Below are 23,634 nucleotides of genomic sequence, written 5' to 3' on the forward strand. Positions count from 1 at the left end.
AAAATGACCGTTATTTTTTTAAATTACGCGAACACGCTGCTTTATGTTGAAGACAGGAGAAAGCGTGTGCTTGAGTAAAGAAATAAACTCAGTGTTTATAATATGATTTTCAGACACTTAACCTTGGCTTATTTTAGCTATAAAATTCAAATTACATTATCATTATAATGCGATTTGACCACTTATTTCGGACATGAGATTCTGGTCTGTTTATGATGAAAAAATATACATTTCAGCATCATGCAGGGAACGTTCTCTCTAGGTTATAAAAATTAAAACAAAAAACAACCTGCAGGGAACGTTCTGAGAACGTTCTTTATAGGTTATTAAAAAGAAAACCTACAGGAAACGTTCTCATTTGGTTCCCGAAAAAAATAACCAAATAGGAACCATATGTGTTTGCTGGGCTAGTAGTGCATTACAATAGTCCAGTCTAGACATCATGAATGCATGAACTAACTTTTCTGCATCAGAAACAGGTAACATGTTCTGTAAATAGTTACTCATTTTGTATTTTAAATATGAAATGATGTAACATCTACTTTGTTACTCTCCAACTCTTTAGCCAAACAATAAAATAGAAACCGGAAATCACTCATCGTAACTTCTGTGGGTTTAATTAGAATATTTACTGAAAACCTGCTTTTAAATTCTCTTGTGTGAAGATAAACATGATAGATTCTGTGTTTTTTACATATATAATAATTTTATGGTAGTTGTGATAAAAGCATATGTATATATACGTGTGTGTGTGTGTGTGTGTGTGTGTGTGTGTGTGTGTGTGTGTGTGTTGCAAATAATTGTTTTTAATAATGGCTATGATTAATGGCTAAAATTAGAAGGAAATGCATTTAATAGAGACAGATCAGTAGCAGTATTTGTATCGATGAGACTGGTCTTCATTAACAATTGGCTACTTGGTAAAAAGATGGCAATAAGCCCCATATTTTAAATGTACAATCTTTATGTTACCTTGTTACATTTCATTCATTTGGAGATTCAATGTGCAATTATTTATTGTCAAATTGTTACTTTTTCAATTACTAGTCTAAATGTTTTGATGTCTGTTGATTTGTGCCATTAAACTGCTGTTAACTTACATTTTTAATTTTTCACCTCAGACCTGATGGCACTGAAAGAGGAGAGTCAAGAACTCAATGAAACAGAAGAGAAAGATCAAAATGAGAAACATGATTTGAAAACTGAAGAAAAATCAATTAGTTGCTCACAGAATAAAAAGTCTTCATCACTAGAAATAAATAAAAAAAACACAAAGTACAAACCTGAATTCTAACATGAGAATTCACACTGGAGAGAGACCTTACAGCTGCCAACAGTGTGGGAAGAGTTTCTCACGAAATCAAGATCTTAAGACTCACATGAAAGTTCACATTGAAAAGAAGCCTTTTACCTGCTCTCAGTGTGAAAAGAGTTTTATATGGAAAAAAAAACCTAACTATCCACATGAGAGTTCACACTGGAGAGAAGCCTTTCATCTGCAAACTTTGTGGGAAAAGTTTTACATGTAATGCAAAACTTAAGACTCACCTAAGAAGTCACACTGGAGAGAGTCCATTCCAATGTGATCAATGTGGAAAGAGTTTTACTCTGAAAAGTACACTTAATATCCACATGAGAATTCACACTGGAGAGAAACCTTACTCCTGCAAACAGTGTGGGAAGAGTTTCTCACAAAAAGGAGTTCTTAAGACTCACATGAAAATTCACACTGGAGAGAAACCTTTCACCTGCCCTCAGTGTGGAAAGAGTTTCACATATAAAGCAAGTCTTAAGATTCACTTGAGCACTCACTCTGGAGAGAAATCTTTTACCTGTGAACAGTGTGGAAAGAGTTTCACGCATAAAGTAAACCTAAAGACTCACATGACAGTTCACACTGGAGAGAAACCGTACAAGTGTCTTCAGTGTGAGAAGAGATTCACATTTCAAAGCAGCCTGATACGTCATGTGCAAACTCATTCTGGAAAGAAACTGCCGTTTTCTTCAGTGCAAGAAGAGGTTTAGAAAAAGGAGCAATTTCTACAATCATTTACACACTCATTTTGAAAGACATTCAATTGTAGTCAAAGTATTAATACATTGTTTTTGATCACACTCACAGAACAATCATGCAAATGTAAGACTTTATCTGTGTTCTTTGTTCAAGAGTGTACTGAGAAAAAAGCTGTGTGAAATCAAGACTATGTTCACACCGGAGCTGAATGTGGGCTACATCTGATCACCTTCATGCATCCTTCATCTCTTTTTGTTTCACCATAAGGCTTTTTTGGTTTTGTACTTCTGAGGCCATACCCGACCATCTGCTTTACTGTAGTTTCAAACATTGAGTGATTACAGTAGATTCCCTCAAATTGTGACTATAAAGAGTGTCACTCAATCCATGAGTTGATTTCTCTGAATCAAAATATTAGTCAAACATTTACCTTGCTGGGAAAAGCAACAATGTAACCGGAAGATTATAAATGAATTGACAAACTGAACAAAATGACTTGTTCCCATTGATTTTAAGTGTATTTTAGCTTATTGTTTAGTTAATCTCAATTTAATGTTGTAATATCTGTTTACGTTTATGGACTTTATCAGGAGTAGCATGGAAATAGTATTCTAGTTTTGTGCAGGTCTTTTTTTATTTTATTTGCACAGTTCATTCTTTGTTGTACTTCCAGTATTCATTCATTTCAATTCATTTGCAACAATAAACAATCCTAAGCAGTTGGCCTTCATTCATTTTCTTTTTAATTATACATTAAAGAAAGTAAAAAAAAAATTTGATTAAATAGTTGTATTCAACAGTAACACATTTCCATACCCCTCCTCTAACCAAGCACAAATATCTTCTCATCAACCCATTATATCTTCATAGAATTTGCTCAGCATTGTTTCTGTTGCCAAATTACACAATTCGAACATTTTTAACCATACACTCCTCACACAGTGGGTAAAACTCTTCACTCTTTGCACTTTCAGACACTACAATCTCAGTCAAAGTCACACACAGTACTTTAAGAACCTATCAGCTCTCGTCTTGATTTTATCATGTGGTCCACTTCTTTTTCAACTTATAGCCTTAAATCACTTTTACCTTCATAGTGTCATGACTGTGTGTATGCAATGCATGGAGACGAGAATTTAACAAAAGTTCTTTAATAAAATCCACAAAGGGTAATCCAGACAGGTAAGCAGAGGAACAAACCTCCAACACAAAGTAAAGACATTTAAGACCGGACGAAAAGGAAGGGACAAGCAGGAACTTAAATACACAGGATAATTAAACTCAGATGCAGGGAATATTTTAACTAAACAAGGAAAGGAACATGACCAAATAATGAAACTGGAACCAAACAGAAACAAACAGGTGAAAAACAAGGCAAAATCGGTCCATAAACGTGAAATAACTCGCCCTGGAGGCCAGTAACTGAGGGAGACATAGAAGGCCTCCAGGGCGATTCAACGAGCTCAGAGAGCCATGGCAGAGTGGACAGTTCAGGAGACCATGGATCAGAGTTTGGGCAGCGGTGGTGGAGCGGTCTCCATGGCCTGGGCCTCAGCACTAACATTAACATTCTCCATTAAAAACACACATACTGGTGTAGCTATATTAGCAGTGGTGTAAAGTATTTGAGTAAATGGACTTCGTTACTGTACTTAAGTATTTTTTTGGCTACTTTTTACTTGTACTGAGTATCAAAAATATAAGCAACTTTTACTCTCTACTCGACTACATTTTTTATGTAATATATGTACTCTTTACTCCACTACATTTGAACGTACACTTACCGTTACTCATTACATTGTGATTGTGCGCGACAAGTCAGCATCTTTTTCTGCTATGGGTAATTTCTTGAGCGGAAGAGGCGATATGGCCATCTGCAGGGTGCTGAAGGTACTGGATGTTATTATACCTATGTGCTAAATGATACTACTCCACATGAACGTGAACGGAATCTCTGTGCGGAATTCAAAATCCCCATGTGAGTAATGTTATAATGTACAGTAAAGATGCTATGCGTTTTCTTTTAAAGTTTCTTTCAGAGACTTTATGCCCTTTTCCATCAGCAAAAGTGAATATTTGTATGTCATCTAGGCATGGTGAATTGTCAGATGAAATAATGTTTTTTTTTTTTTTTTTTTACTATTCATTCAAAAATGTGAAACAAGAGGGATGGCACATCATTACAAATCAATTCAAATTGTTTTATCCTATATGAAACATTTATATCCCGAATAATTAGAATCTATATTTTGCTATAATCAGTTACTTTAAATAGTTTTAAACAAGATTTTAACATTAAACAACTTTAAACATTTATTTTGGAATAATAGGCTGTGTTCTAGTATAGTGTATATAATTTGGGGCATTAGGCAATATTTTATATACTTTTATCAGTAATGTGTGAATTCTTTTTTCTTTTCTTTTTTTGGAAACTTTGTGGAATGCTAAGATAATATATTTTAAACTGAATAAGTGCATATATGCTTAATTTTAAATGCACTAAAAATGCTTTTAAATTCATTTTTCAATTTTTAAACAGTTTTTGAGTTTGACTGAGACTGACTTGTTCTGCCATTTTGAAACATTAAGGTGTTCAATTTCATTTCTATATCAGGATATAAATAAATTCTCACAAATAAACGGTTTCTTGTTATACACATTTCTTTGTGTTCTTTGAGCCTACGTTCAGTACGAGTAAAGTACTTAAGTTCTTTTAAAATCGGATACTCTAAGACTTTTACTCAAGTCTTATTGGAATTGGTGACTTGTAACTTGTAATGGAGTAATTTTTACAGTAAGGTATCTGTACTTTTACTCAAGTATGGTTTTCGGGTACTCTTTACACCTCTGTATATTAGTGAGGACCTTGACAGACCTGAGCAGTACTGAGGACCAGGCTTTCTTAAGTACATAGAGACAAACGAATGCCACAGATCACCATTAGGTGGCTCTAGACGCACATAAATCACTTTAGATATGGAAAACACACAGTTGACAATACACTCCAGTTGTAAGGTCATGCTGTTGCTAAGTAGATAGCGTATTTTAAAATCAGATATCATACAATACACTTAATATTAATTATCCAAACGAATAAAAATAATAAAAAGGTTTTTTTTTTAACCAAAACTTTCAGAATATACATTTATATTTATTAAAGTTGTTATATTATGTTGAAATGAATTTTTATAATAAATATATTAGGGAATCATAATATAATTTATGTAATGTATATAGTGCTGGTAAAATGCTCTCTTGTTTTTGTGGAGATGCTGTTCCAACTTGACAGGAATAATAATGCAGTTCTGTAGCGGATGTTCATTGAAGATGATGATGATGATGATTATTATTATTATTGGTGTTTATTACTTTCTAAATAGTAATATTTTATAGTAAGTATTTTTTTGCATTTATTTGATCCATAATAACAGTAAAATGAGAAATATTACAATTTAATGTAAAATATAAAAACATTCTGTAAATATACTGTGAAATATCATTTATTGCTGTTATCAAAGCTGAATTTTCATCACATAAACTGCTATGGACTGTAGAGAAAATTACGGTGACGCATTGCTGCCACACACATTTTTTTCCCACTCAGCTATGTCGTTAAAACGACATCTTTTCTCGTAAAAACGACATAATTAACTTGTTAAAACGACATCTTTTCTTGTAAAAAAAACACAATTATCTTGTTAAAACGACATCTTTTCTCGTAAAAACAACAATTATCTCGTAAAAAGGACATCTTTTCTTGTAAAAACAACATGATTATCTTGTTAAAACAACATCTTTTCTCGTAAAAACGACAATTATCTCGTTAAAACGACATCTTTTCTCGTAAAAACGACATAATTATCTCGTTAAAACAACATCTTTTCTCGTAAAAACGACAATTATCTTGTTAAAAACGACTTCTTTTCTTGTAAAAACGTCATAATTATCTCGTTAAAACGACATCTTTTCTCGTAAAAACGACATAATTAACTTGTTAAAACGACATCTTTTCTTGTAAAAACAACACAATTATCTTGTTAAAACGACATCTTTTCTCGTAAAAAGGACATCTTTTCTTGTAAAAACAACATGATTATCTTGTTAAAACAACATCTTTTCTCGTAAAAACGACAATTATCTCGTTAAAACGACATCTTTTCTCGTAAAAACGACATAATTATCTCGTTAAAACAACATCTTTTCTCGTAAAAACGACAATTATCTTGTTAAAAACGACATCTTTTCTTGTAAAAACGTCATAATTATCTCGTTAAAACGACATCTTTTCTTGTAAAAACAACATAATTATCTCGTTAAAACGACATCTTTTCTTGTAAAAACGACATAATTATCTCGTTAAAATGACATCTTTTCTTGTAAAAACGACATCTTTTCTTGTAAAAACAACATAATTATCTCGTTAAAACGACATCTTTTCTTGTAAAAACGACATAATTATCTCGTTAAAATTACATCTTTTCTTGTTAAAACAACATCTTTTCTCGTAAAAACGACAATTATCTCGTTAAAACGACATCTTTTCTCGTAAAAACGACATAATTATCTCGTTAAAACAACATCTTTTCTCGTAAAAACGACAATTATCTTGTTAAAAACGACTTCTTTTCTTGTAAAAACGTCATAATTATCTCGTTAAAACGACATCTTTTCTCGTAAAAACGACATAATTAACTTGTTAAAACGACATCTTTTCTTGTAAAAACAACACAATTATCTTGTTAAAACGACATCTTTTCTCGTAAAAACAACAATTATCTCGTAAAAAGGACATCTTTTCTTGTAAAAACAACATGATTATCTTGTTAAAACAACATCTTTTCTCGTAAAAACGACAATTATCTCGTTAAAACGACATCTTTTCTCGTAAAAACGACATAATTATCTCGTTAAAACAACATCTTTTCTCGTAAAAACGACAATTATCTTGTTAAAAACGACATCTTTTCTTGTAAAAACGTCATAATTATCTCGTTAAAACGACATCTTTTCTTGTAAAAACAACATAATTATCTCGTTAAAACGACATCTTTTCTTGTAAAAACGACATAATTATCTCGTTAAAATGACATCTTTTCTTGTAAAAACGACATCTTTTCTCGTAAAAACGACATAATTATCTCGTTAAAACGACGAGAAATCTTTTCTCGTAAAAATGACGCTGACCCGATTAGTGCAGTGTTGCGCTTATGAGACTTGCAAAGAAAAGTTATTGTGACTAATTTGCAGAGCGATACATCAGACGGACATTTATTCTGCATGATGGGATAGACAGTAGACAGGCTGAGTTGAAAAGTGGCTTTTCAAGGCCGCTCACGCACAAATATTAAAGCATAAGCACTCTTTTCATGAACAAAAAAATAAATAAAAAATACAAAAAAAATCTGGCTTTATTTATTTTTCATTTTTTAAACAGAACGAAATCATCATCATCATAACACTATCAAACCGTGTGTAATTTTTCTTTTACTTATTTCTGTTAGTATTTAAATGTTCTGAAAATCCAACTTTATTCATCCAAATAATACTCCAAGCGAGTCGATTATTCAGAAATAACAGTTTTGATATGATCATCTTAAATCCTCTGGGTCTGAGGGCAGTTATTGTAGACAGATTAGACAGATTGGAGATTAATCCAAATAAACATGACGCTACAATTGAAAACATTACATTAAAATTATTAAAACAGTGTATTTCTATATAACTTCGGCAGCGTGCATCCTCCTTTTAGTCAGGACTGTGGCGAAGGCAGCGCGGACAAACGCTTTGCTCACTCACATTATAATATAATCATATCATCTATACGGGTTGAAAACTACAGTGATTGAGTTTAGTTAGTCTTGACTGCAGCCTCACACAGGACCAGCTCTATCAAGAGTCTGATGAAGATTCACTCAGTCTCCTCTCACTTCTGAGTTTACTACAGGTGTATCCTACTGGATACTGTAGGTATTTTGTTTTCAAAACTTTTAACTTCACTAAAATCATAACACTGCTCCGAGTGTGTGTTCACTACTGTGCACTTGGATGGGTTAAATGCAGAGCACAAATTCTGAATATGGGTCACCATACTTGGCCTCACGTCACTTCCTTTCCTTTTGATGAATGTATTTCTAGAGTTCGAGTTTCTAGAAAACCAAGTATTGTATGTATTAACTGAACTGTTCACTGTTAAAATGGGAAGATGAGGAGTAAAAACTGAATATGTTGACATGGTTTTTGCCAACTAAAGATACTGAAAAGGTCATAAACAATGAACCATATTCATTTATACTGCAAATGTTATCATTTAAATAAACCTGCTCATCAAGTATATTGTATTGCCCCTATTATGCCTTTTCAAATATGATATTTCATGTGTCATGGAGCTGTATGTGAACATAAACTATCTGCAAAGTTGTGACGGCGACAGTGCACGACAAATGAAGTTTTTGTCTATCAAAAAAAAGAGTCGGCTCACATTCGCCTAAACGAGTCGTCAGCAATTCGAATCTTTTTCTGTTACGGCCACACATCACGAGCTACACATTTGCGTAATGTCCGCCCACGTTCTATGTCGCGAACAACTTGCCCGCCCACAAACAGTACAATTTTCACGTGGATTACATCATGTCAAGAAGACGCTGTATATCCTGCACTGTGAGAGTAAATTTGTTTTATATGCCCTTCCGAAAGAGTAATCTACAAAGAATGAGTGGTTAACATTCATTTTTTCAACAACACCTCAGCAGTACAATTCCAGTCTTGTGTTGTGTTCGCGTCATTTTACTGATGACTACTTTTCCGATCTTGGGGAGTACAACGCGGGATTCACCAAACGCTTGGTTTTAAAAAATGGATCAGTGCCCAGTTTATTTGGACCGGCTTGCTCCTCTGAACTTCTACCTGTAAGTATGATTAATAATTGATGATTGTATTTTCTAGCGATCGTTCAAAATACGTCTTTACACACCACCACCGCGAGGAGCCGACACCACAGGCCCGCAACAGTTGGACAAAGCAGACGGAAGAAAATGATTTTCCAAGGAATAACAATCTTTATTGAACACAATTTATCAATGAACTCAGACGTAATGGACTTCAACGGCTTCCAGGTCTTCTTTCCACTACAGGTAAATACCTTCGTCAGTGCACAGTAATTGAACAGTAATCCAACAGCTTACTTCACCAGCGATGCTGCATACTTCAGGACTCAGACGGTAAGTAGGGAGGTAAGGTTTCTTTTCAGTACAGAATACTTTCATTGGTGCACAATAGGGAGGCAGTGGTTGATGAGCTTACTTCACCAGCAATGCTGCGTACTTCCAGGGCTCAGGCAGAGAAGAGGTTAATAATATTCCACCAACGTAGCTGTACACTCACAGGACTCAGGCAGAGAAGAGGTTATTTGTATTTCACCAGTATTGCTGTATACTCACAAGGCTCAGGCAGTGAAGAGGTTCATAGTATTTCTTTCCACAAACGTGTAAGCAGGGGTTGGGCCACTTCTCAGCGAAGACACACCACACTCGTGTTCACTTCAAATCCACAGCAATGAGTCCGTATATATCAATTAGACAAAAGCACTGCAATTCACTCACACAATAGGGCTGATCCGAGCCTCAATCCTTCCGTTCCGCTCACGTCGGGGATATTCAGTTCTCGATTCCTCTTCAGCACACTCTGAAACACATAGCTTCTCCACCAGTAAGATCTACATGTACTGTATCCTCTTCAAGCTTTCTAAATGTTGGAAAGATGGAATCCATTCACTTAACTTTCTCTCTCTCTTCCCAGCAAAGATCCAATCGATAAATTCATCCAGTAGACGTCAATGGGCGACTTCCGCTCCCAACGAACTTCCACAAACAAACTTGTGTCTGGAACTGCCACAACCAACTTCTCTCCCCGAAGCACACACACCTGCTGTATGTTAGCGCTAATCAGGCCGGCCAATGTTTCTGCCACACCCGGGCTGTATCCGAAATCACCCCCTATACCCTCATTCCCTATTCCCTACATTAGTCCGCTCATTCAGTCCACTTGAAGGAGTGAGGGAAAACGAGTGAGTGAATTCGGACACTGAGTGCACCGGAAGGACTGCCGCTTTTGCATAGTATTGCTTACTGTTTAACAATCATTTAAAACGGACAGTTCGAGTAGTTTGATTAAAGGATTTATCTTGAACTATGTCAAGGAGTTTACATATAAACCCTGGTTAAACAATTTAATAATCAATTTACAACGAATTTGTACCCGTGTTGTATGCTGTATTATGCAGTGGACAAGCAAATGGATGGATGATTCAGCTGCGGGCGCCATCGTCTGGCGAGACGCGGGAATTCAGTCGGCGCGCGACTCTCACAGTGCATTATGGGTTATCTCTAGCTGTTGAGCGTACATCGGTTGTACACTCGTTTTTGCGGTGCATTGTGGGATTGAATGAGTGCACTCGGGAACGTTCACTATGGTTTCGAACACCACTTAAAATGGCTGTCCCCTCAAATAGTGCACTATTTGAGGGTATAGGGGGCGATTTCGGATACAGCCCCGGAGTCAGAGTGAGATGTGTCGTACCCAAATCGTTCCCTCTGGAAACTCGTACCTCGTCAGAAGAAAAAAAAAGGTTCCGCTCCCTGAGCGTTTTTGTCACCCGTGACATCTTTGTGTACGTTATGGTGTGTAACAACCCCGCACATGTCTTGGTAACCAGCTAATTTTCTGTAGCTGTAACTTTCTGTTTCTGTAGTTCTGTTGTTCAGCTGTGAGTGCAATGTAGTCTAAAAATTGTGATTGATGCAGCTTGACTGTCTGTCTGCCTTATTAGTTTAAGTAATGATAATGATAAACGATGGCTTAACGCAGTGTTATGGATTGTACAGTGTAGAAGTTCACAACGTAGAGGTGTGCCCGGTTCGCTTACAAAAGCAAATTGCAAGCACTTTCCACAGTTAACATATGACACTTACCACTGAGAAACATCCTACTCCAGTCATGCTTGCGAAACAGTTTCTTGTCGATGTGCCACTTCAACCGTTTCATCGTCAGACTCCGGCTCGAATTGATAGGGTAAAATCGAGTCCATCTTTTCTATGCATTAACAGGTCTCCACAGCTGTCATTCAGTTATGCCAATGGGCGTTTCGTTTTGCGCTGAAGCGGTAGACCAATCATGAAGGACTGCACCATCTGACCAATCACAGCACTGAGGGCTCACGGAAAGGAGGGGTTTAGAGAGACTGATTCTTCGAACTGCTTCACACGAGTCGTTTAAGAGTCATTTAGAAACGGGGTAAAATTAAATCTATTTTTGGAGAAAACTAAAGTGTTTTTTGAACTTGCATACATGTAAACCTGTTTTAAGAGACTCATAAAACAATTAGGGCTGGGACACGATTAATCGCGATTAATCGCATCCAAAATAAAAGTTTATGTTAACATACTAAATGTGTGTTTACTGTGTATATTTATTATGTATATATAAATACACACACATACATGTATAGCCTTTAAAAAAATACTTATATGTGTGGATAGTTATATCTGTATTTAATTTAGATTATATATAGAATTATAAATATTTTATTTATTTTAATTACATTTTTATTTTCAGTTTTCTTTATTATACATGTTTGTGTGTGTATTTATATATACATAATAAATATACACAGTAAACACACATTTAGTATGTTAACATAAACTTTTATTTTGGATGCGATTAATCGCGATTAATCGTGTCCCAGCCCTAAAAACAATATTAGCTATCTTTAAAATGGCATAATAGGGGAACTTAAAATTTTGGCGTCTAAGACAAAATTTATGATTTTGGGTTTTAAAAGGAAGTTACCTAATATAGGGCTGTATTTGTTTGGGTCTCCATTGGAAAAGGTAAAGGCTTTTACATTTTTCGGTGTTTGGTTTATTTGTGTTTACTGGTATATCACCCACCCCCTACATTTAGGTATTTAACTTAATGCAGTTTTAAATGATGTTGGGAGTAGGTGGTTAATATTGTACTACAATGTAACTTACCCAAAAATGAAATTCAGTTAAACTGTTTTGATTAGTTATTTAAGCCTAGGTGAACTATAACTTTGTAAAATGTAACCATTTCCTTACAGGCCAGATTTGGAAACTATTTTGTGGAGACTGGAGACTCCACCATTTCCCAGTTACATAAATGTCATGTGAAACACTGTGCTTTCAAGCACCAAAAGAGCATTCAGTTGGCAAAATTTTCACAGAAAAAAAATGTTCGTTGATATGGAAAACACTGGAGAAGGAGCAGTGGATGGAGGCCCCACAAGGGAGTTTTTCAGACTGATGATTGTGGAGGTAAAAACAGCCAGTACTTTTGTGGACCTGAAGAAGTGCAAATTTGGCTTTGGAGTCTCAGGGTAAAAAAAAAACCACTGTTCACTAGCAAAAGTACAAAAGTTTTGTTTTGTGTTTTTTTTTTTTTTTTTTTTGTGCTATAGTGTTATAGAGTAACTATAGAGTTACTGTGCAGAAGCTTGCTGTTTCTGTAATCCATGCTGGAATTACTCCATCATTATTTTCTGAAGGACATAACATTTTGTTGATACTGTTAGTACACATAAATAATAATAGTAGACCTTTTGCAGTTTAAAATAATGTATTACTCTTACCTTTATCAACAAAAATTGTGTATTTTAGGTTTCCACTGTTATTTAGAAAAAATGCAAGTGATCACACTTGCGCTTCCATGTCAGCTGCAAAGCCCGCTTTCGCTTTCACTCTCTGCAAAAACGATTGGATATGCGTCTAACAGCGCACATTTATCTAGGTTAAGTGTTTAAATTAATATTGTGAAATGCATCAAGTGTTTTATGTCTATAGATTTTATTTAATGCAAGCCGTGTTGATTTGAGAAGGCTACATTTATCAAACATGCTCAACTCATTGCCGTCGGCTGCTTATGCTGCCTTCATGTGATATGGGAAAGATGATGCTGAGAAACATGGCGGACTCGGAATTTGTCCTCACATGCTACTTTGGTAAAACAGACCAAATAAAATAACATGAGAAAATTGCCTCCTTCAGAACACTGTACCGCACACAGTACCTGTCAAGATTTGGTAAGTGAGGACCCAAACGCAGAATGAACAGTTTGACAGTTTATTGACTGGACAGGGCAAACAAGAGGAAGGGCAGACAGTCGCACACACGGGCCTGGGAACACACGACTAGGGAAGACAGGCAGGATGTGGATGAAGAGGCAGGTGCAACCCCGAAGAGAGTCCGGGCAGCCGGGAGCAGCAACCAGGGGGAACTCAGGAGGCCGAGCAGGAACAGACAAACACAAAAGACAAGACGAAAAAGACAGGCACACAAAAGAAAAGCTTCAAAAACTAAGACGGGGAAGAGCTAGGTAAAACAATAAGGTAATAACGGACTAGAAAAATCAAAACAACAACAAAAGGGAAAAAATAGAATTAAAACAAAAGACCAGAAGAACTAGGTAAAACAAAAAATAAAGATATCAAAAAGACTAGAGAAATCAAATCAAAAGAATGACAAAGGAAATAATTGAAAACTAGAATTTAAACAAAAGACCGGAATAGCTAGGTAAAACAAAAATAAAGATTAACAAAAAGACTAGAATGGGAAAGGCAAAAACTAGGGCTTAGAAGAAAACTAGGACAGAACCGAAAAATCTCAAAGATTAGAATACACAAACTCACAAAACGAACCAGCAAAGACAAGAGGGAAAGAGCACAACATAAAGGGAGGAAATGACATGAGGATCAGGTGAGTACAATTAGACAAACGAGAAGAACAGGGGACGACACTCAAACAAACGAGGACTAAACAAGAGGGCGTGGAAAAGGGAAACAAGGAGGTGGGGCAACAGGAGCACATGGCAGACATAAACAAAGACACAGCCATGTGCTGACACACAATACAAACAAGGAAACATTAAACAAAGACAAGACAGACAGGGCTGTCAGGGCAGGATCATGACAGTACCCTACTGGAGGCGAGCCAAGACAAGCTAGCGTCTTCTCTTAACGGTAATTTTTAAAGACAACACTACGTTTAAATAGCGACGTTATTATAATCCTTTATGCCCCAGCATTATGGGGGCTACAAACTAACCAACTAAACAGCAGATAACTTTTAACATCAAGCAATGCTTATCATTCAGTACAGTTTCGTTACTGTCCGCCATGTTGAAAGGTCAAAGTTTATCACATCTCGGCAACTCGGGTATCATAAAAAATTTCGAGCCTTCCAGTGGAAATTACAACGTGAGTGGGTGTTCATGTGCAATTTAGATGTCGGATTTTGGTATTTACCATACTTACGATAGCACATGAAGGCAGCATTAGTCGTTACTTACTACTCTTGTCGATGCCCAGGGTAATTTTCCATGTCACAAGTGTACTTCTTGTACTAAGTATGCAAAATGTAAATCATTCATGCACACTCTTACATTAAAAACATATAAGATAAGACCATTCTAATCTTTTTTGGAGTTGGATCCCTGCTAAAAAAAATTAGCTAGCAGCCTAGGCTGGTTAGCTGGTCTTAGCTGGTTTAAGTTGACCAGGCTGGGAAAGTGGCCAAAACCCCTCTAAACCCAGCCTGCTGACCAGCTAAAACCTGCCAACGAGCCTAGTCTGGTTTTAACAGTTTTTTTTCAGCAGGGATACTTGGTAACGTTCTGCTATATTTATGAATGATCAGACTTTCTTGGGGTTTTATTTGTAATAACCCTGGAAGTAACTAGTTTTAGCTGGTCTGCCAGGCTGGCTAGCTAAAACCAGCCTGTAAAGTGGCCAAAACCCCTCTAAAACCAGCCTGCTGACCAGCTAAACTCAGCCAGCCTAGGTTGGTTTTAGCTGTTTTTTTCACCATGGAATTGAGGCCTACCTGAGATCATTTAATCCAGGTGATTGTCTTTAATTGCTGACCTACTTAGAAAAAGGGATGATTATTGTTTGTTTTTGCTCCAAATATTTTTTTTTATATATATATATAAAATAAAAGAGTGGTTTTCTAAACTTTTTCAGTCTTGAATGGATCAGTGTGTGGTTAGCCACCCTCTTGTTCTTTTTTATGCTGTAGTACGGATAAAGCTTTAGCGTGGTTAAAACTGAGTAATAAAAGGCAACCAAAATCAGGCCTCTCTCTGGTGTGAACTGTCATAAAAGCATATAGTGTTTTTTTCCCTCTTTCTACACTGTTGTCAGGTGAAAAGCTTCTCTCAGTTGTGAGCTCTTATGTGAGTCCTGAGGTTTGCTTTATTAATGAAAGTCTTTCCACAGTCATTACACATGAAAGGCTCTTGTCCAGTGTGTCTCATTATGTGTCTCTTAAGAAGACTCCTGTCTCTGAATCTCAGTCCACACTGATGACAGTCAAAACAGCTCCCTCTGAAGTGAATTTCCATGTGCTTTTTAAGGCTATCTGCATAAGGGAAACATTTTCCACACTGATCGCATGTATAAGGCTTCTCTCCAGTGTGAATCCTCATATGTTTAGAAAAGGTTGCTTTATGAGAGAAACTCTTTCCACACAGACCACATTCAAACGGCTTCTCTCCAGTGTGAACTCTCAAGTGACCCTTAAGGTCATCTGTTCTTATGAAGCTCTTCCCACAATATTGGCAGGAGTAAGGTTTCTCTCCAGTGTGAATTCTCATGTGGACTTTAAGGTTTCCGTTTTTACTAAAACTCTTTCCACACAGACCACATTCAAACGCCTTCTCTCCAGTGTGAACTCTCAAGTGACTCTTAAGGTCATCATTTCGTATGAAGCTCTTTCCACAATATTGGCAGGTGTAAGGTTTCTCTCCAGTGTGAATTCTCATGTGAATCTTGAGGTTTCCTTCTTGAGTGCAAGTTTTTCCACACAGTTTGCAGATGAAAGGTCTCTCTCCAGTGTGAACTCTCAAGTGGACTTTAAGGATTCGATTTGTACTAAAACTCTTTCCACAATGTTGGCAGAAGAAATGACTTGTAGTTCCAGTCTTCTCTCTTCCTCTTTTTTGAGAGGACATGTTTTCAGTCTGTGAAAAACTAAAAGATTTTTCTCCAGTTATAAAATCATGATGGTATATATCTTTCTCTTCCATTTCATTCAGATCTTGACTCTCCACTTTCACTGTCACAATATCTAAGGCGAAAAGACAAATGCATGTTAATCCCAGTTTAACAGCATAGCACTTGAAATCAGTTATGGAGCGATATTATTATTTACATTTATTTACAGTTTGTATGTAAAATGTATGTTGCAATGTAATTTACCATTTTGTCCTCACAAGTTTGTTATGCTCCATTATATAGGCATATAAGTCAAGTCAAGTCAAGTCAAATTTTATTTCTATAGCACATTTAAAAACAACAGAGTTGCGCCAAAGAGCTGTACAGAGCTACAGTTGCAAATAAAAAGCATTAGAATAGACAAGGCAAAATACAATTATAGACACGATTACACCCGATATAATCCATTTAATAGATCATATAAAATCAATCAAAAGCGAGAAGCCAGAAAGAATAAATAAGTTTTAAGAGCTGGATAATGACGGGACAGACCTCACAGCGAAGGGCAAACTGTTCCAGAGTTTAGGTGCCGCAGCAGAGAAGGCCCGACCACCCTTGGTTTTAGAGCGAAAACGTGGGACAGTTAAAAGAAGCTGATTACAAGACCTGAGAGTTCTTTGGGGAGTGTACAGAGTCAGAAGGTCAGATAAGTGTTTTGGTGCAACACCGGATAGCGCTTTGTACACAAATACTGCAATTTTAAAATCGATTCGGAACTTAACCGGAAGCCAATGTAAAATTTCTAGGATAGGTGAAATGTGATCTCTTTTTTTTTGTACCGGTCAGAAGTCTCACTGCAGCATTTTGAACAACTTGCAGGCGAGAGATTGTAGTTTGAGGCAGACCACAGTACAGGGAATTACAGTAGTCCAGCCATGATGTAATGAAGGCGTGGATTACAATCTCTAAATCTTTCCGAGACAAGAAATGTTTTACTTTTGCAATCGATCTCAAGTGAAAGAAACTGCCTTTTACCACTGAGCTGACTTGTTTTTCAAAATTAAGTGCCGAATCCAATGTAAATCCAAGATTCCTTACATGAGGTCGAGCACTGACAGGGATAAGCATGCTTGGATGGCCAAAAACACTTAAAGACATTACACAAGCACAAATGATAATAATTGTGTAAAAATATCATCTTAAAGGTGCAGTGTGTAGATTTTTGCGGCATCTAGTGGCGAGGTTGTGAATTGCAACAGTTGTTATCAAATTTATTCATAACGAATTAATTAATTGTAGTCTACCGTTTCCACCGGCATTCACTAAATTCCAGGGGTTTCATTACCATGTTGTAAAATGTGCATCCCGTTTCCACCAGTGCTTAATTTCGCTTAACACCAGTGCTTCGCAGCTTGTCTGCGGGTGTTCTTGGCAGGTCCCTAAGACGCGGGCGGCGTCCCTCGACGTCGGGCTGCCAGTCAAGCATCGTGTGCCTCGGCAGGGGATGGAGTTGGTGTTTTTGGAACCACGGGATGGTGGCTTCGCACGCGGGGCAGGATGTGTTTTATGGGCTACGATCTTCCTATTACAATTATTCTAATTCTTAGTTTTGTATGATGATATGATGAATGGATGGTTCATTTTCATCAACAGGCTTGGTTTTGCCGTGAGAACGGCAGCCTGCAGGATCACGCTGGCGGCTGCCAAACAAAACTCTTTTAGATATCACTCTTTTAGGTTTGGCAGCATGCCAGCGGAGAGAGCGAAGAACTCGAAGAACTCTGGAGATCTGTTTTTCTTTCTCGTAGAAAGGGGCTCGAAACAGGAGGCTCCGAAGCAAAAGTCTGAATGAGTGGTGCGTGCCGCCATCTTATATACCTGTATGTGCGGGGGAGTGGCTTATTTATAAAGTATACTAGGCTTTGTATTGTACGTCCATATTTCGATGGAAAAAAAATATTTAGTTTTTTTGTTCCAAGCTCTGCTCTGATCTAATTTAATTAAAAAGGATTTAGATTTTTTTTTCAGCTGTTTTTGTATGCCTCATTTATTAACCCTTTAGCGCGTACGATCACACCCGTGTGATTTGTCTTGGCTGGTCCCTTATGCGTACGATCACACCGGTGTGATTCGAACGTTCGCCGCATCACGTCATCAGCTACTGAATTCAAATCGGTTTTGGCGCTTTGGCTGGCGCTGAGCCAGATCGGACGCGCTGAGCGGTTGACATATTATCACAACTATTCAGTGTTTTCAACCATATAATGCTTATTTTAGGTTTCAGACATTTAAATACACATAAGTACTAGCAAAACCATACATTTATAGTTTGTAACATACACACACTGTAAAAAAATTGCTGTAGTTCTGCAGCTGGTTGCCAGTAACTTACTGTAGATTTTTAATTTATGTTATTTACTGGCAACAGTTTGTTCAAAGTTAAATGAACATTAAACATTAACAAGTCTTTGTCTTTGCAGAATAAAACTATAAAATAACAACCTACAGCAAAGCATTCTGGGAACCAGAAACCTTCATCAACCTTTTTCTGTTTTTTTCCTTCAGATTTTGGTTCCCAGAATGCTTTGCATGAGGCTGTTATTTTAGTTTTATTCTGTAAAGATAAAGACTTGTTAATGTTTAATGTTCAATTAACTTTGAACAAACTGTTGCCAGTAAATAGCATAAATTAAAATCTACAGTAAGTTACTGGCAACCAGCTGCCAGTAATACTGTAATTTCTACAGATTTTGTTTACAGTGCACTGATGTCTATGGAAGCGGCAATAATGATCCTACAAATATATTCTGACAACATATTTTATTGATATCATATACAGATTATGTAGGTAACTCTAAAGTTCACTCTCCTCTTCTCCCAGCTCACCAGAGACTTACTTTAATGTCTTTCGGGAGGAGAGGATGAATTTGCGTGTTGTGAATCCCACAGCTCGGATTCAGCGCGAACAAACATGGCGGCGCCCATCACCCGGTATAGATCAACTAACGTGGTCATTATAAAAGTGTTTGAACTTTTAAATACATTTACTTGCACATATTTCGAAATCGGAATATCAGATATTTCATAATATAGTGAGCATACTTGTGAACATTAATAATAAAAAAGGAAAAACTAAATAAAAGCGATCCATGTGTCTTACAGTGCTGTTGTGGCTGCAATGTGTCACATGACGCGTCACCATGGAAACAGTAATGCCAAACATTCTAAAATAATGGTCGCCTAAAAAAACTCACTCTTTGGGGTTTGATAGAATATTTTAAACTCACGTGTGAAAAGGTTAATGTAAACGGAACTAGTCTGTGTAATTCGTTTGGAGTTCACTGTAATTTGTATTGTGATCACTTACAACTTCCTTGTTATTATTTCCTCATAATAATAATAATAATAATAATAAAATAAGTAAAGATGCGGAGATTGAAATCATGCATTTCATTTGGTTATATAGTGTGATTGTATGTTTTTCGCGAGCGGGTTGCTGCTGCGGCGGGGCGGAGGATCGTGATGTCTATCGACCCAACCCTAGTCTGTAGATTTTGTAGATAATTCTAAGGTAATAAAAACATAATGGTTAATTAAGTAAGGTCTTTATACACCCCTGAAAACAGTTATGTATATTATATTGCACCTCTGTCTAGAGATCATCTTAAATATTACACAGTGCACCTTTAAGGTAGCTTCTCATTTTAAATTTCAAAATAATTCTAATACTCAAGTTGTGTGTGGTGTTTTCTGAATTATTCCCAATTCATTCTCCTTGTATATGTGCTGTTTGTTGATTGTTTAGCTAGAAGTAAAAAAAAAACAAAAACAGAAAAAAAACAGTGCTAAATCACTGGATCATATACAAGCTAGTCTCAGTCTGTCTAAAAAAAAAAATCATATGTTACTAAAGATTCATTGAGTTTATTTCTCTTAATGTGAAGAACATCCCACACTTGTGCTGCTGCTACATGAAGAAGAGAAGAAACACTCATCCTAGATCAACTTCTGATGATACATTTACAACTGAGGATGACAGAAGATCAAGATCAGAACAGATGTTTTTTGGAGCACATTTTGTGCTTCTGATTTGAACTGTCTGTCTAACAAATGGTTTGATTTACATCTATTATAACTTACTGGCCATGCTATCTGTTCTCTTAAACCCTTTAAATAAACTAATGTAGGCAGCACACAGTAACTATAGCAAGCTGGAGAAATGTTTTATATTACTAGCAGACTGATGTTTTTGAAGCTCAGAATATTGTAACGTCTGAAAATGTAAATGCATTTTTGGGGAGTTTAATATTACACAAATCAAATGTTTAATTACTACTCATATGACGTTCTTAGAAAATACTAACTCCTGTAGAGCTGGACATTTTAACAAAGATCAAATGAGTGAGTTCAGCTTTGAGAATGAAAACCAACCTGTTTGTTCCACAGTATCTTCATGTTTGACTCTGAATGTTTCTTCAATCTTCATGTCTTCACTCTCCACTTTAATAAACGCCATCTTTATAATAGTGTCACGCGGATCTCAGGTGTTTTTCTGTGTTTGAACACTTTGTCCTGTTTAAGATCAGAATAATAATGAAAAAACACTGAAATTAATAAAAGGACACACAGAAGATTCCTATTTGCATTAAGATGAACTTGGTCTTAACTGAAACAGCATGCTACACTAATGTATTACAGGTTCACATGATTGTTATTTCCAGTTTTGGTCATCAGTGGTTCGAAACACTGAATCATTTTGTGAATTAATTGACTCCATTGATTTCCAAAAGATCCGTTTCTCCATCTTTACTCGCCAGAGACTGAATTCGTGTTTATAATAAACTGATTCAGATATAAGGAGAGAAATGAGACACTGTTACTCATGTGCAGGAGCGCTTTATTCACACAAAACAACCTTCATTAATGCACTAGATAAATAATGACAGACTTACACTCGGTAATAATTAATTTCACCGTTTTATAAACAACCACTGAAACACTTTAAATGATTAAATCACTCACCTTTCTTCAGCCGAATCACAGACAGCAGCGGAGCCATATGACGTCACCAACAGGCCAAAATAAAAGTCCTGTTTGTTTGAGTATGACATTTAATATTAGAGGTCTTGTTTCTAAATGTAAAATCAGTATCTTTTTCATCAATTTACAGGACTATAAAGGCAATTATATTTGGTTCATAATATTTTTTTTTTGTTAAAGTGTATTTCATTAGAGGTTTGTAAGGATTACATTGACAGTGGATTCTGAATGGAAATCTTTAATTGTGTTAAAAACATGTAATTTACATTTCCCTAGATTATGTTCATTAAAATTATAAAGAATATAATTTGTGTTCATTAAATTTATTGATATTGTACATGATTCTGATTTATATGATCGCACATTAAGTAATGTACGGCAAAAGCATCATAGTCAAGTTTTTCTAAGAAAAAAAAATCCATATTTAAAACGGAATAAACAGTTTTGTCAAGATTACACTAACTGTCACACGTGCAAGAACTATGACTATGAAAAATGTCAGCCTATTTTGACATAAGCCTGGATTTTCTTTGTTAAAGTAAAGAAAGTTTACTTCTCTTACTCCTGTAAACAAACACTGCTTCTCAACACTAACAGATCTGACAGATACATGTGCTACACATACATAACTACTTCTGGAACAGCTTCCACATATGAAAGTAGACAAAAGTCTTTATAATGTTATAAATATGACTATTTTCTTTACAAAAATACTAAAATTCACTGCAGAACATCTTTATTCACCCCTTAGAGCAGAGTAACACACTTTTTATTATAGACGGGTGCACATTATGGCACTTATTTTAGACAGAAAACACAAACAACCAGTACAATGTCTAATATAATTCCAATTGGATTTGTCATATAAACCTAGGATGCCTTTAAGGGGACTAAATTATGTGGTAATTTAAATTTTTAGGTAAACCCTTTTTAGCACAGCTAGACATGCATTACCCTTACTTATTTTAGATCAAAATAATACTACAATATTGATGTTTTGGTGTAATTCTTCAGCAATAATTGTATTAATTGACAAGTAAATTCTACAACTCTATAAACAAACAAATAAAATCTTGTTTATAATCAAATGTGACCCTGGACCACAAAACCAGTCTTAAGTCGCTGGGGTATATTTGTAGCAATAGCCAAAAATACATTGTATGGGTCAAAATTATCATTTTTTATTTTATGCCAAAAATCATTAGGAAATTAAGTAAAGATAATGCTCCATGAAGATATTTTGTAAAATTCCTACTGTAAATATATCAAAATGTAATTTTTGACTAGTAATATGCATTGCTAAGAACTTAATTTGGACAACTTTAAAGGTGATTTTCTCAGTATTTTGATTTTTTTGCACCCTCTGATTCTAGATTTTCAAATAGATGTATCTCGGCCAAACATTGTCCTATCCTAACAAACCACACATCAATAGAAATCTTGTTTATTGAGCTTTCATATGATGTATACATCTCAGTTTTGTAAAATTTTTTGATCCAGGGTCACAAATTTTAAATCTTACATTGTAATTTTTCTTATTTATTCCTCCAAATTGTGCAATCAAAAAAGAAAATACTCAATTTTAATTACAATAAATTACACACACTTATTAAACTTACCTTTTACAGTTTTTCTCAATTGCTTAAACACATTTCTTGAAATTATGCCTCTTATTTGCGAAACTCTAAACACAAATCCACAACTCCTAACTAATTTCCCCAAACTTCCTATACTGAGGTCAAAATGAAGCTCTCCACTCAAAACAATTCAATCTTGCTGAAAAACCAAACTTTGCTCTCAGACATGACACACAAATCCTCAAACACATACACACTACAACACAGTTTTACACACTGATGAGATACATTCAAATCAATACTACAAAAACAATACAAATAAAAAAACTTTTCACATTCTTCTAAAAACAACAAAATAATTATTCTGCCCAGCATCCTGTCTTTGGTCTGAGACAGGCCAAAGAAACTCTTCAGCATCACAGGCTAAATTAACCCTGGCACTCATCAAATAAAATATATGAGACTGCTTGTCTTCTTGCCCTTGCTCTTCCTCTGTCTCTTCCATGTTGTTGTTGTCCTCGTCCTTCTTCTTCTCCTCCTCCTCTTCCTCTTTCACCTCCTACTCTTCCTCTTCAAAATTACACATTACTGTATGTGGGATATTGATTGAAAAATACTGGATAGGATTCACAGTTACACTTGTACTAGTGGTCTGACAAAAAATAAAATAAAAATAAAATAAAAGCACACAACGTCATTGTGAAACAGAAAAAAAAAAAGAAATATGGGCACAAAGGTGAAAATTAAAATTAGAAAGTCCACTGTCAGAATTTGTAACTCCTGCATTGTCCTCTGTCTATAGACCATTTCAAGCGCTATTCGGCGGATTAAGGAAGTGACGTCTTTGGTCCCAGGACGTTTCCGGTTAGTGATCGAGCGCATTGAAAACAATGGCGGGAGGCGTTTTATGAACAGTGGGATTGCGGTCATATATGTACAATTCTCCTGCTTAAACGTCTAAATTAAAATTAAATTCTTGTCGTTCGGGGCTTGGGTGC

The 23,634-nt window shown here is 35.9% G+C and overlaps 2 protein-coding genes across 2 annotated transcripts in view; one reads left to right on the forward strand and one right to left on the reverse strand.

Moving 5' to 3' along the window:
* LOC141333023 (uncharacterized) overlaps positions 1-2,717 on the forward strand; it is a 26,716-nt gene extending 23,999 nt beyond the window's left edge. Inside the window, exon 3 of the mRNA XM_073837970.1 lies at positions 1,470-2,717. Within this exon, the coding sequence (XP_073694071.1) occupies positions 1,470-2,025 (556 nt within the window). The 3' untranslated portion in view covers positions 2,026-2,717. The remainder of the gene's footprint in view (positions 1-1,469) is intronic.
* A 12,249-nt stretch (positions 2,718-14,966) lies between these two features.
* Positions 14,967-20,587, reverse strand: LOC141334152 (uncharacterized). Its single transcript, XM_073839287.1, has 2 exons — positions 20,451-20,587; positions 14,967-16,152 (listed from the first exon to the last, which is right to left on the reverse strand). The coding sequence occupies exons 1-2, from the start codon at positions 20,533-20,535 to the stop codon at positions 15,242-15,244; spliced, it is 996 nt and encodes a 331-aa protein (XP_073695388.1). The 5' UTR covers positions 20,536-20,587; the 3' UTR covers positions 14,967-15,241.
* Between the last annotated feature and the right edge of the window lie 3,047 nt (positions 20,588-23,634).

The sequence above is a fragment of the Garra rufa genome, chromosome 4 (genome assembly GCF_049309525.1).
Source record: "Garra rufa chromosome 4, GarRuf1.0, whole genome shotgun sequence".
Taxonomy (NCBI): domain Eukaryota; kingdom Metazoa; phylum Chordata; class Actinopteri; order Cypriniformes; family Cyprinidae; genus Garra; species Garra rufa.